Source organism: Cydia strobilella, chromosome 13, assembly GCF_947568885.1.
Source record: "Cydia strobilella chromosome 13, ilCydStro3.1, whole genome shotgun sequence".
NCBI lineage: Eukaryota > Metazoa > Arthropoda > Insecta > Lepidoptera > Tortricidae > Cydia > Cydia strobilella.
The window spans coordinates 2,933,276-2,945,773 of NC_086053.1; the positions used below are offsets into that span (position 1 = coordinate 2,933,276).

General features: G+C 36.1%; 2 protein-coding genes across 3 annotated transcripts in view; both read right to left on the reverse strand.

The window, feature by feature from the left end:
• LOC134746481 (uncharacterized) overlaps positions 1–2,059 on the reverse strand; it is a 56,502-nt gene extending 54,443 nt beyond the window's left edge. The window contains exon 1 of one of the 2 annotated variants that reach the window (XM_063680884.1): positions 1,662–2,059. In XM_063680884.1, coding sequence (XP_063536954.1) covers positions 1,662–1,845 — 184 coding nt within the window. In that variant the 5' untranslated portion in view covers positions 1,846–2,059. The remainder of the gene's footprint in view (positions 1–1,661) is intronic. The other variant, XM_063680883.1, reaches the window with a different exon arrangement.
• A 1,103-nt stretch (positions 2,060–3,162) lies between these two features.
• Positions 3,163–12,498, reverse strand: part of LOC134746519 (disks large homolog 5) — a 52,398-nt gene continuing 43,062 nt past the window's right edge. Inside the window, exons 30-32 of the mRNA XM_063680933.1 lie at positions 12,169–12,388; positions 11,691–11,776; positions 3,163–11,636 (exon numbers count right to left, since the gene is read on the reverse strand). Of these exons, the coding sequence (XP_063537003.1) occupies positions 10,866–11,636; positions 11,691–11,776; positions 12,169–12,388 (1,077 nt within the window). The 3' untranslated portion in view covers positions 3,163–10,865. The remainder of the gene's footprint in view (positions 11,637–11,690; positions 11,777–12,168; positions 12,389–12,498) is intronic.

A 12,498-nucleotide genomic window follows, 5' to 3' on the forward strand; every position in this document is an offset into this window, starting at 1 on the left:
AGAAAAGCAGGAAAGTACCTGCTGTAATGAGGCTAAATTAATAATTACATCACGCGATACTGTAATTTTATTCGTAAAATGTTTTGTTTTCTAAACATGAACCTTGGAAACAAAACTTCTGTAAGACATAGACCTATTAAATATATCGAAACGGGTCACACGTATTTTTAAGATTGCTCGACATATTTCGCTCTATTATGAGGAGCTTCAACGGGAGCACGCGTTAGCAGACCGACGCAGACTACGACTTAAAATACGTGAATGACCCGTTATATTATATTTAACATGAATCTTAAGAGCTAAAAATAATAAGCTGTCCTGTTATTCTTATTGTTATAGTAAATTTTGTAGTCACAGCAAATTTACTGCCATCTATTGACACACGATTAAAACTAAAATGAAAACGTATATAAGTATCAAAAATGTATATATATTACATATACTTATCGATAAATGATTTATATTTTTGGAACGCCATATGACCGTGACCCAACGCCATCTAGCCGAGTGGCCAAAGGTGAGGTCGAGAATGACTTTTTCTTGATTTCCGAGCTTCTCCGAGGCATGTTTTTTCCTTAGACTTTATTTATCTTATCTTATTATACGCAGTGCGTCTAGTACTTCGTGGCCTATGATATGAACCAACGTAGCGTGACTGGATACAATGGAAATCTCTAAATATGATGAGAGACTTTACTATCTGATCACTTTCACGCTACTTAAAATTAAGATAAACGGTGAAGATAAGTTTGTTTAATGTAACGCATATTACGAATTTAACGAATTCAATAACCTTGAACTACAAACTATCTACATTTAGGCAAAACGTAGAGAATTCTCAGGACCGGGTAATAAAGTGGCGTACTCAAAGAGAGGCCTATGCTCAGAAGTGGGCGATAAAAGGCTAATATGATGATGATGATGATGATGATGATGATGATGATGATGATGATGATGTAGCATAATAAAATGAGTCTAAAAAGTTTAATAATGACTAATAGTTATTAAAACATTAGTGATAAAGTAGGTACTTACTTACTTACCTATCTTACTTAAGTAGTATTTATTTATTTTAAACTTTATTGCAAATCAAAAAAACAGTACAAAAGGCGCACTTAATGCCTCATGGCATTCTCTACCAGTCAACCATAGGGCCAAACAGAAAAATGTCAAGGTATTTAATTATAAAAATCCTGTAAGACTCGAACATATTAAAATTATTTTAAACGGGTTACTCCATCTAATCAGTTTCAAGTCTTCTAACCCTAAAAAGATGGCAGAAAATGTGAGTCCAAAATGAAAGCCTCAGATTTGCCGATCTTATTCTCAGGCTCTTTGGCGATCTCCCAAGGAAAACATCTGTTAGTGCACTTAGAAGCAGTACATCTAAATATCTTCAGCGTATTATCCAGTAAATAAATTCTACAAAGTTCCCCTTTACGGCCGTCCGTGCCAATAGCTTGCAACAAGGGAACACGTTTTACGACACAACTTTTTCGCAATAACTTGGGCTCATCTGGTCAGAAAAAGCAATAAGAAATTTCACATCACAACGATTATTTATGTCCTGGCTGTACGAGTCAATTCCTTTGTCCCACTTGCAAGGGCAAAAAGTCGGTCATTGACTCTTGACTCCGTAAAATATTAAAGTTTCAACTCACCTGGCGGGAAAAATCCGCGCGAAGTTTCGATGTCACTCGAGTTTTTGACAATCCGGAGTGAGTTGCTAGACACATCACTGAAACTTTTCACTTTTCTTTTAATTTTCCTTCTCCCCTCACACGTGCACATCAAAAATATCACAGCAAACAGCAAGCATTTTTTAAACATCGATTTCGTGACCATTTTAAATTATTCATATTGAGCAAAATCTTTGGTAATTATAATTTGAGTGGATCACTTTTTTTTATTTATCAACTATTTAATTTAAGAACGAACGTAAACATATTTGAAAATGGAATTCGTTTTGGCGCGCATTTGCGACGTCCATGTTGGAACGGCCGGCGGCGGCGCGCTGCGGTGTGCGGACTGACCGAATGCGCGCCATTCGCGTATCTCGGCCACTAAATTAAAGTAACAAAAAGGTAATTTTGTTTTGTTAAAACTGGACAGTACATTTAAGTGAGCAATTTTAGTGTGATACTGCCGGTATGTTACTTTCTCTCGTTTACTATGAAACAAAATGTAATCTACGATGCAACTTAGTATATTAAGAGTGAATTGTCTCTTGTATTGCAAGGTATTATGCATCCCGCTTCAGGTTGTAAAGTTAACATTCATTACTGTTGATGTCTCAGAATAATGAGAGGTTGATGTAGTTTTTATGGCTCCGAAACGTAGAGCATTTACACCCCAGGCCAAAAGTATGGAAACAACGTTATTTTCTTTAATATCTCATTTTTCTATCTTTGTTGTATATATTTGTAAACTAAGACTTACTTTAGGCAAACCCAAAAAAATAAAAAATACACGCAAAGCTAAAAAAATAAAGTAGGAAAAAGTTACATAGTTATACCTACCCTTTAATTACAGGACACAATGTTGAATTGGCAACTATCACAGCCAGAGTAATTTACTTTTGGATTAAAAGTCCGAGTTAGAGGTTACTTTGGGAATTAATTGTATCGAGCGAAGTGTCATAATTCGTGTATCGGAAGCTATGATATTAAAGATAATATAGTCAAAAACTACATATATTTTTTCCACGTCTACGAATATCAACGCCTCTCAGAAAAACAGGATCATATAAGGAGATTTTTCGCCTTCTGGCTCAGGGAACCGCCTTAACATGAACTAGGGAAAGCAGTTTTCGAGTCTACTGAATAGCCCATAGAATCAGAAGTTTGTCCATCGCTATCGCTTTCACTCAATAGCCTAGTATATTTTCGATTCCATCAACTTTATAGTCCTTACACCCTGGCGGGTGCTGCCTCTGCGTGCGCACCATGACACGGGCAAGGGCAGCATCCGCTCGGCGGTGTATCCTTTACCCTCCTTGCTTTCCTTTTTTTCCCTTTTTTTGGTGTAAAAATGGCATCTATGTGGCGTGTTCCAAGCTCCGCGTTCGCCCCCAAATGTCTGGAACACCCCATTGTTCCGTGATGGTTAAAGACGGTATGTTATTGTTATTATAATTAGCGGGAAAAGAAAATGAAAGACTGGTGATGTCGTATGTTTTATATTATTTCATTTTTATTTTTTCATCTACTAAATTGTAAACAATTCGTTGAAATTATTATTGATTATAAACAACTTTTAATAACTATTACTTAATTGGCCATATAAAATAAAAGTATAAGTACCTAAGAGTAAAACAATTCTATATAAAAATAATACCAATACAGAATAATATTTCAAACTTTAACAGATAAATATATACTTCCAAAACAATAAATTGAAGTTACATTACCATAGTTTTAATAGTTACTTTAAATACTGATTATTGTCAATTTCAAAATACATTTCAGCACATAACGATATTTAATACAATATTTCATTTAAAAAAATGTACAATATAATTATATCAAAAACAATATTAGCGAACAACTAATATCAAACTTAATATTAATATCAGATCAAATTAAAGTTAACTTATAAGCTTAAGCTCTTGAAAGCCGAACCTTTGTCGCAATTTTTGTGCTATGACCGCTCTAAACAAATTATAATATGGTAACTTTCTATTCACTCGCAAGATCGTCGAGAGACTTTATGGAATTATTGTTATAAATAAATTACACTGTACGGAATTCAAGTCTGAAATAAACCTTTAACCGCTTTTATACGAGTCAAAGTGACCTCATCGTAAATTGTTGATAAGTTAAACATTTCAACTTCAATTTCGATATAAAGCGGCAAAATTGTAAAAATAAAAAAACTAAGGCACAGTTAATTTTACATCACGTTAAGCAGAGAATTAGTGAAAATCTTTGCTCTAATAGCGATATCTTGAAGTATTAACGTAATCTTGTAATAAAATAAATATTAAAGAACGAATGAAACCTACGGCCCGTACTTCAAAATTCCATCTTATCTCCCGTTCATACAAAATCCATTAAACTTTTGCCCTAAACAAATCACATCCAAGGGTTGAGAATTACAGTTCCAAGTAAATGTTGATAGATATTGAAACTGTTATATAATCACCAGCAGAAGTAGCTAAGCGAACGCTCATAATGTTCATAATGATCTGACCACAACTTTATTAAGATAATAAGAGCGTGTAAATGTAAAGGTAATTTGGCAACACTCCGCTCGCTAAGTTACTTATAACTTTACAGACTACTTTATCAAATCATGGTTTTGCGAACGGGTTCTTAAATCTAATAAACTTGCGAACAAGCTTGTGTATGCAAAAGCAATAGCGTTAAAACGTAATATAAAATCATGTCTCTATACAAAAACTTAACTAAATAATGTGGTGAATAATAAATCGAGTAAAAAAGCCTCATCACATGTAAACCAATGAGATCTCGAAACTGGTGTCTTGGGTTCGTGAATTGCGTCACTTACATTCGATGCTTAAACGTTATAAGAGCGAAAAGGACGACGTTCTAAAATGGGGTTAATAGAAACGTAACTGGTCATGCGGCTCGTCGTAAACGGTCAGGTTTTAACCTAGTAGGTTGGCTCTGATTATATCATGGTGACTTGCCGCGTTGAGTTTTTATCGCTATACTATCTCGAACTTCAAATCTCTTGCCATAGCCATGAACGTTATATATAACGCCAAAAACAAGGAAAAAATTAATATAACGACACTAGATCACCAAAAACAACCCAATAGCAAACTGTGATCATCATAATCTATTTCTAACCCAGTTCTGAATGTTATAAAAACGAACAATAAGCACTATATGACGAATGGATACAATTAAACTCAGACATCGTAAAAAATACGCAAGTAAATCTCTCTCGTTAAAAACTATTACAAACCTCATTGCAAATTTAACAGAGCCCGAATCCGATATCAATATCCACGTATTTGAGTACAAAATCGCTTGACATGTAATTTGACGAATCACGATTTAACATATCAAGGTTATTGTTTTGAAAAACGCGCGATTCGCCTCGGGCGGTCTGTATGTGGGACAGGATGACCACACGATTGTTTTTTATGAGCTAGAATGTGGGACTCTTGTCGTTTGTGGTCACCGCTTAGATGTTCGCAATTTTCTTTTGCAAATTGATAAATTCAGTTTTTAATATGTCTTGGAGACGATTAACATTTATCATATTTAGCAAAGATGACTGAATCGCAGGCTGAGTTTTTTTAGTAACTCAGTAGTCAATAAAAATATATTTTTAGCCAATTATAGTATGCTTACACTACGATAATAACTCGGTCCCTTTCGGTCGATTTGTAAAAAAAATTGCCTTTAAATGCATAAAATAAAACGCTTTTTAACTAACAGTTTCACATTGCTATTGCTACAATAATTATTATACATGATTTGTAGATTATTGCTTATAGAAATTGAGTCGAAAACAACCATATGTTTGGCACTATCTATACTTATAGAGTTGGAGTATTTATCTTTAAGCTTGACCAAAAATAAAAAATAAAAATTTTGGAAAAACTTAGCAAGAATTTCTCTATCTATTCGATGTAATATCGAAGTCGATTTCATTTCTATGATATCTCGAATAGAAAACATCTCTATCTAGCTCTGAATGATATTAAATGGGGTGACTTTAGAAATCCGGGATACCTTGATAAGACTCAAAACTGTTAACACTGATTTAATCCTACACTTTGATGTGTTCTTACAACAGAAATCTGCGAAGAGAATCACCCCACTTACAAAGTCACCCCATTTTTAGGTACATATATAAAATATAATAAGTACAATTTTAAATTCATAAGACAACCTTTTTATAATTATTTTTCCGATTTTTTTAATCCGTTTATCGTATTTAAAAACAACTTTTTGACATTAAAACTTATTCTTTGTCGCTTAGACTCGGACCAAGCTAACTATTTGCAATGACAAAGTGTGACAATGTCATCATTATTGACAAATTTCTATGAAAACATATCGTTTACAATGACACTCCCTCACTTTGCCCAAGTCAGTGCAAAGTTAACTTAGACGGACTGTTGTTACGTTACAGAAAAAAAAAACATCGTATTTTCACGGAAACGCACGAACGTATCTTGCTATTTAAGTCAGTCTCGGTACAAAAACTCCTAAAGTTGACTGAAGTAGCATGACAAACACGAACGTTTCCGAGAAAATACGATGGAAAACAATTATGCACTACATATTTACTCCAAACTCGTACATTTATATTATCGTCGGTTAAACCATAATTTTCGTATATAGGAGACGGCATCGTTAAATACGTGTACATATTCATAACACTAGAACTACAGTCTGTACGAATCGTAGGTTAGGGTAATCTATGCATATAATTTGCCTAAAAACCTTTCCTTACTCTTGATAGCACGGAAATACTTTGAAATACCTAATATAGAAAATCTGATGGGTCGATTTTCTAAAAACGCTAGCTTTTAAGATTTATTAGCAAGTAAATGCATGATTTCGAAGTAATTATAACACTACGTCGGTGGCAAATAAGCATATCTACAGGCAGTTTTGAATGATTCACGGTTAGTTTCACTAGACTCTCTCTCTCTCTCTCCTTAGCAATTATTATTCCCATCTGATTGTGGGGTCTGCTTTTCTTGTCTTTTCTCTCCACTTCGCACGATCGGACGTGTCGTCTACTGAAACGTCGCAGGCCCTCATGTCTTTTGCTATGGTATCTGCCCATCTCATCTTCGGTCTTCCTCTTCCTCTGGACCCAGCAATGTTCAGATCCATAGCAACATTCCCGATGTAATCAGGAGGTCTTCTTTTCACGTGTCCAAACCATCTCAGTCGACTCTCTTGTAGCTTATCGGCGATATCACGTACTCCGAGGCTACCGCGAACGTGCTCGTTGCGTATCTTATCAAGCCTCGTTACTCCGCACATCCACCGAAGCATCTTCATTTCGGTGACTTGGACGGACCTACGGACGGACGGACTTACGGACGGACGGACTTAGTTTCACTAGACTACAAAAGATAATCACGGTCTATATCCCGGTCAATATAAGTCTAGTGATATCTACAGACCTGGTACGCTACCGGTAGCCAAAACGGACTTGTATCCCCAAGAAGCAGTTATTTTTATACACTAATTTTCCTGGTAATAAATGATTTTTTAAACGCTCCAAATACTCGGAGCAGAGCAGAATCCCTCAAACATACTTATGATACAATTATACTTCACGCGTCAAATGATGAAGCCTATGACAGTTCCTCTAAGTTGCTTTTGTATAGGCTTAATTTAAAAGTAATTTAAAAAAAAACTGTTTATTTCATAAGAGGTTAGGTACAAACATTCGTCTTAACTCAGTTACAATCTCTATATTTTGAGATTATTTTAACTAAGCTTAGCCTTAATTGAAGAGATATGTATATTTTTATTACTTTAATGTTAAATTTCTATATAAATTAATGTTCTATACTTCCAAAAAACGTGTACAAACATTTAACATGACAGCTGCTCCATATAAAAATTAACTGTCATAGGGATCAACAATGGACGCCCAGGGTATAGTCAGTTCGACACACATTTTCAAGCAAATGTGGACCCGCCTTTACACAGCAGTAATGGCCGTGACATTAACGCTTCCAAGCGAATTTTATAGTCAACTCTAACAGCACGCATTAACCTGGAGATGCAAACATTGATAGACCGAGTAATACTAGTATACCGGTCCACACCAACCACACAACAACTTTGGAAGATGTTCACTACACTACATTGGCACCCAATTTTGTAGTGTCTCTAACACGCATTAACCTGGCGATGCAAACATTAATAGACCGAGAAATACTAGTATACCGGTCCACACCGACCACACAACAACTTTGGAATTTCACTTATGCAGTTGTTCACTACACTACATTGGCACCCAATTTTGTAGTGTCTAACAGCGCGCATTAACCTGGAGATGCAAACACTGATAGACCGAGTAATACTATTATACCTGTCCACACCGACCACACAACAACTTTGGAAGTTGTTCACTACACTACATTGGCACCCAATCTTGTAGTGTCTCTAACAGCGCGCATTAACCTGGAGATGCAAACATTAATATACCAAATAATACTAGTATACCGGTCCACACCGACAACACAACAACTTTGGAATTTCACTTATGCAGTTGTTCACTACACTACATTGGCACCCAATTTTGTAGTGTCTCTAACAGGGCGCATTAACCTGGAGATGCAAACATTGATAGACCGAGTAATACTAGCATACCGGTCCACACCGACCACACAACAACTTTGGAATTATACTTGTGCAGTTGTTTACTACACTACATTGGCACCCAATTTTGTAGTGTCCCTAACAGCGCGCATTAACCTGAAGATGCAAACATTAATAGGCCCTAGTAAACTGGCGCACACCGACCACACAGCATACCTATTTGCAATTTCACTTATGCAGTTGTTTACACGTTTACTACATTAGCACCCATATTTATAGGGTCTCTAGCAGTGCTCATTAACCTGAGCATGCAAACATTGATAAACTGATTCAGACACAGGGAAGTGGTTCAAATTTAAGTTAATATTTGATCCACATATTATTATTCAAATATAAGCAGTGAAGCTAAATAAAATCGTGTAAAAAACCGTAACGGTACGGTAGGTGTGGAGCACGTCGTTAGCGATTTAATCTCGCTCGTTATATGCAAACGACAGTTTAAATGACGTCACGCAACAGGTTCTCTTTACAGTCGTTTCACAGTTACAACTCGCACTTTTATCACGGCCATTCAATCATTAAACTTTGTAGACAATTTAACACGTATATATCACGAGAAGTGAAACTCGCAAACGATATTGAACCTTTAAGACTTTGCTTTTCTTGTATGTATTCTACCGCTTGTACAGTCAAGTGTTAAAATATGGGTGTAGACAACTTACTCAAAAATATGTCCCATAGTTCTTAATTAGCTGCCATAACAGCTATGGGACATATTTTTGAGTATGATTTGTGCACCCATATTTTTACACTTGACTGTACAAAGGCCGCTTTCTATCACCGCATTGCTCGCCGTCGGCAGGATGTTCGTCCTCACACCCTAGGACCTAAATGGTCGCGCAATTTGCGGTGTAAGAGGAATTTCCTCCCGCGGACGCTCCGGCTGTGGAATGAGCTCCCTGCCGAAGCTTCCTCGAGGGTTAATCAGGATGTGGTTCTTCAAAAAAGGTGTGTACAGGGCCCGTTAGGTCGGCAACGCGCAAGTAACACAGTGGAGTTGTTAGCGTCAATGGGCTACGGTGACCGCTTACTATCGGGCGAGCCGTATACTTGTTTGCCACCGACGTGGTACTTAAAATAAACCGTGACAAAAAAACCGCGCCTTTGCCTTAATCTACACAAACGTAATGTTTTTTTTTTTACATTTTTCATGGCGACGAGCGTGTTTTTTTTTGCTTGGGAGAGGAAATAATAACCCAAAAATACTTAATAAAGACTAAGAAGTAACAAAAATGTCGGATTAAATTATTTACTATGGTTTTTCCTAAGAATTTCCGTGCTATCTGTATGTCTCACATTACTCAGATATGAAGTAAACTACTCCTAATCCACTTTAAAAGTTACTATAAAAACTTGATATATTTTTCTATAATACATAAACATCTATAAACACAACAAAAAGAATTTCGTACTATACATACACTAATAGAACCCTACATAATTATTATATATCTACGGATTGTCTTATATCGTATATGAAATACATATGATATAATTATAATTATTATAAATATTGCTTGGAACGGTATTTGATTATTATCAAGTGTAAGTTATACATATTGGTGCGAAAAATAACTAGTTAGGCCAACCATACATTTTCCAAGCATTTATTTTTTAACCATTTCACGGCTAAAGAAGTCAACTGACGCGCAACTACGTTCAAAAGGTTAATTTTTGTATTGTCTATACCAAAAAGACCTAAAACATATAATGAAGGTAGGTAATAAAAATAAATTAAAGACCAAAAAATTTAAAAAAAAATGCATGCTTGGAAAATGTACAGCATTGATAAAAGAGTAACGTAAATATCAAAATAAAGTTGTTCTCATTTGTTTTTTTTTTATGACTGAGCTAAATGTCATAGATTTTTTTTTTATTAATTTTCTGATGATTTGATGAAGTACAGTCAATTTTTTTTTTTTGTTAAATTTGAGATATTTTTTGACGCGCATGGCGCATTAATGCTTCGAAATATTCTCTTGACAATAGAATCAGTAAGTATTAGGTACACGATTCTCATTTTCTTAAATAAATACTTAGCAATTTCTACCGCTATCAATCGTATACCTACAGAAAATATGAGAGAAATAATACTACGATTTTTACGCTACTCATTTCAGTGGCCTTGTGCAAACCTATGTTACAAATTCGTATTTTCGTTTAGACCATAATTATTACACTCGAATAAATAAGCTTAATATAGGTTATATTTTTAGTTAAGAGATTAAACTGCTACGAGCAGAATAAGAAAAATGCATCTAAACATCTAAATTTAGGCATTTTAAAGATTATAGCAAATAGTTTTACGAGAAAAAACGCTCTTGTGTCATTTAAAATTGTCTGTAGTTTTAGGCATTTTAAAGTTTGCAGAGTATAACGCTTGTCAGAGCCTATAAAAGATTACTTAGCACCAAATACTTGGTTAACAACGATTTTAGACCATTCTGAACACTTACGTTATTTCCAAATTAAATAACGGGACGTCCGTCCAAATAAGCACCAAATAAATTATTTAAATGCACCAAAATATAGGATTTAATAGGATTTCCAAAGACCTTTAATGGCTTTGAGTTTGGGAGATTTTTTGGTCGCTTCGAACTCTTGTTTGAAGCTGATTATGAACTTGTCTCTTAAGCTCAAGCGCGGTGGCGTCGGTTTAAGCAGAAACTGTTTTAAATCATTAGTGAAACTCTTAGCTGTATAGTTCGGTTCATCCTTTCTCGACTCCTCATTGCTCGACTCTAAGAACGAAACAGATTTTATAGATTGCGTGGAATTCTTCCGCTCTCTATTTTTTTTAGGTGTCGAACGAGATCTGGAGCTGGTGGTCGCTCTGCTAGAAGGTAAGCTGTAGCTTTTAGACACAAGTGAATACTGATCATCATCTATAGAGTCAAGCGTGTCTGTAGATTTGTTACACACACGGCAGCATAGCTGGCAATGCTCCTGATCGCTATGGTATTTTCCATTGCAATAGACATAGGTCGCCTTAGGTCTTATCGGTTTTTTGGTTTTCTCTTTTCTGGTCTCTTTATAATTTCTGGATCTCTTGCGTCTGCATTTAGGGCAGTTATGTCTAGCGATTCTCCGCAGCTCTTTCAAGAATTCATAGTCAATTTCGAAGTAGTTTTTGGCGTCAGGTTCGGAGTAGTATTTTAAGTCGCTATCGGTGGAGTCTCGTTTCAGTTCCTTGGGTTTTTTCTTCGTTTTAGGGATGTCTCGTCCTGGGTCGGAGTAGTAGCGTAGGTCTCGGTCTGAGAGCTTGTAAGGTTTCTCGTACTTACAATGGGAGCAGAAGGTGACGGACTTGGAGGAGGGTCGGGGTGCGGGGGGCAGGGGTCAGGCCTGCACGGAGGGGACCCAGAGCGTCTTGTTCTGCTCCTCTTCGACGGCCTCTTTGATTTGGGTGCACATGTACGCTATGTTGACGCCTGCAGGTATTTCGGCTGTGGACAAAAATGTTGTGTTAGTAACATGCTGGTTTTGCCACTAAGCCTGATTGACAAATAACTGATTTTCTCTGGGACGGCACCACTGCAACGTCGACATAAATGTTAGCTTATTTACACGAAATTAAGTCCAGTTTAGTTACTAATAATGAGTAACATCATGATAGTTCAAATATATAATGCGCTAATCGGCGTGACCTACATTTGAAGTCACTATTGTTGACCACCAATACAGACGAAAGATTAATATATCTTTTTTGTTGGTGCATTTGTAACCTTTACCTTCATGTGTTCCTAATACAGATGTGCAAATTGCGGAAAGTTTTTAAAAAGTTGGAAAGTTTTCGGAAATTACAGGAAATAAAGGAAACCTTCATTTTGTAACTTACCTGAGATGTAACTTCTATACTCATTCTCAATCTTCAGTCCATGTTCATACATTTCCTTCGCAGCCTTAGCGGACACCTTATCCGCAGGGTACCGGGTATCTTTGACCTCCTTGATTTGCTTGCACGATTTGAACTTTATGAGTAATACGATAGGGTACATCTGTTGTTTGTGAAGCTTCTCGATGGTGGCTACGCTTATGTCGAGGATGCAATGCATGCCCTGGGAAAGAAGAAGACATTATACATTGTGTTTAACCCTTAAATGCATAGTGATGGATGCAGCCTACACAACAAAGGTATACAGTCGAAATGCGTCGTGTCCCTTCTCGG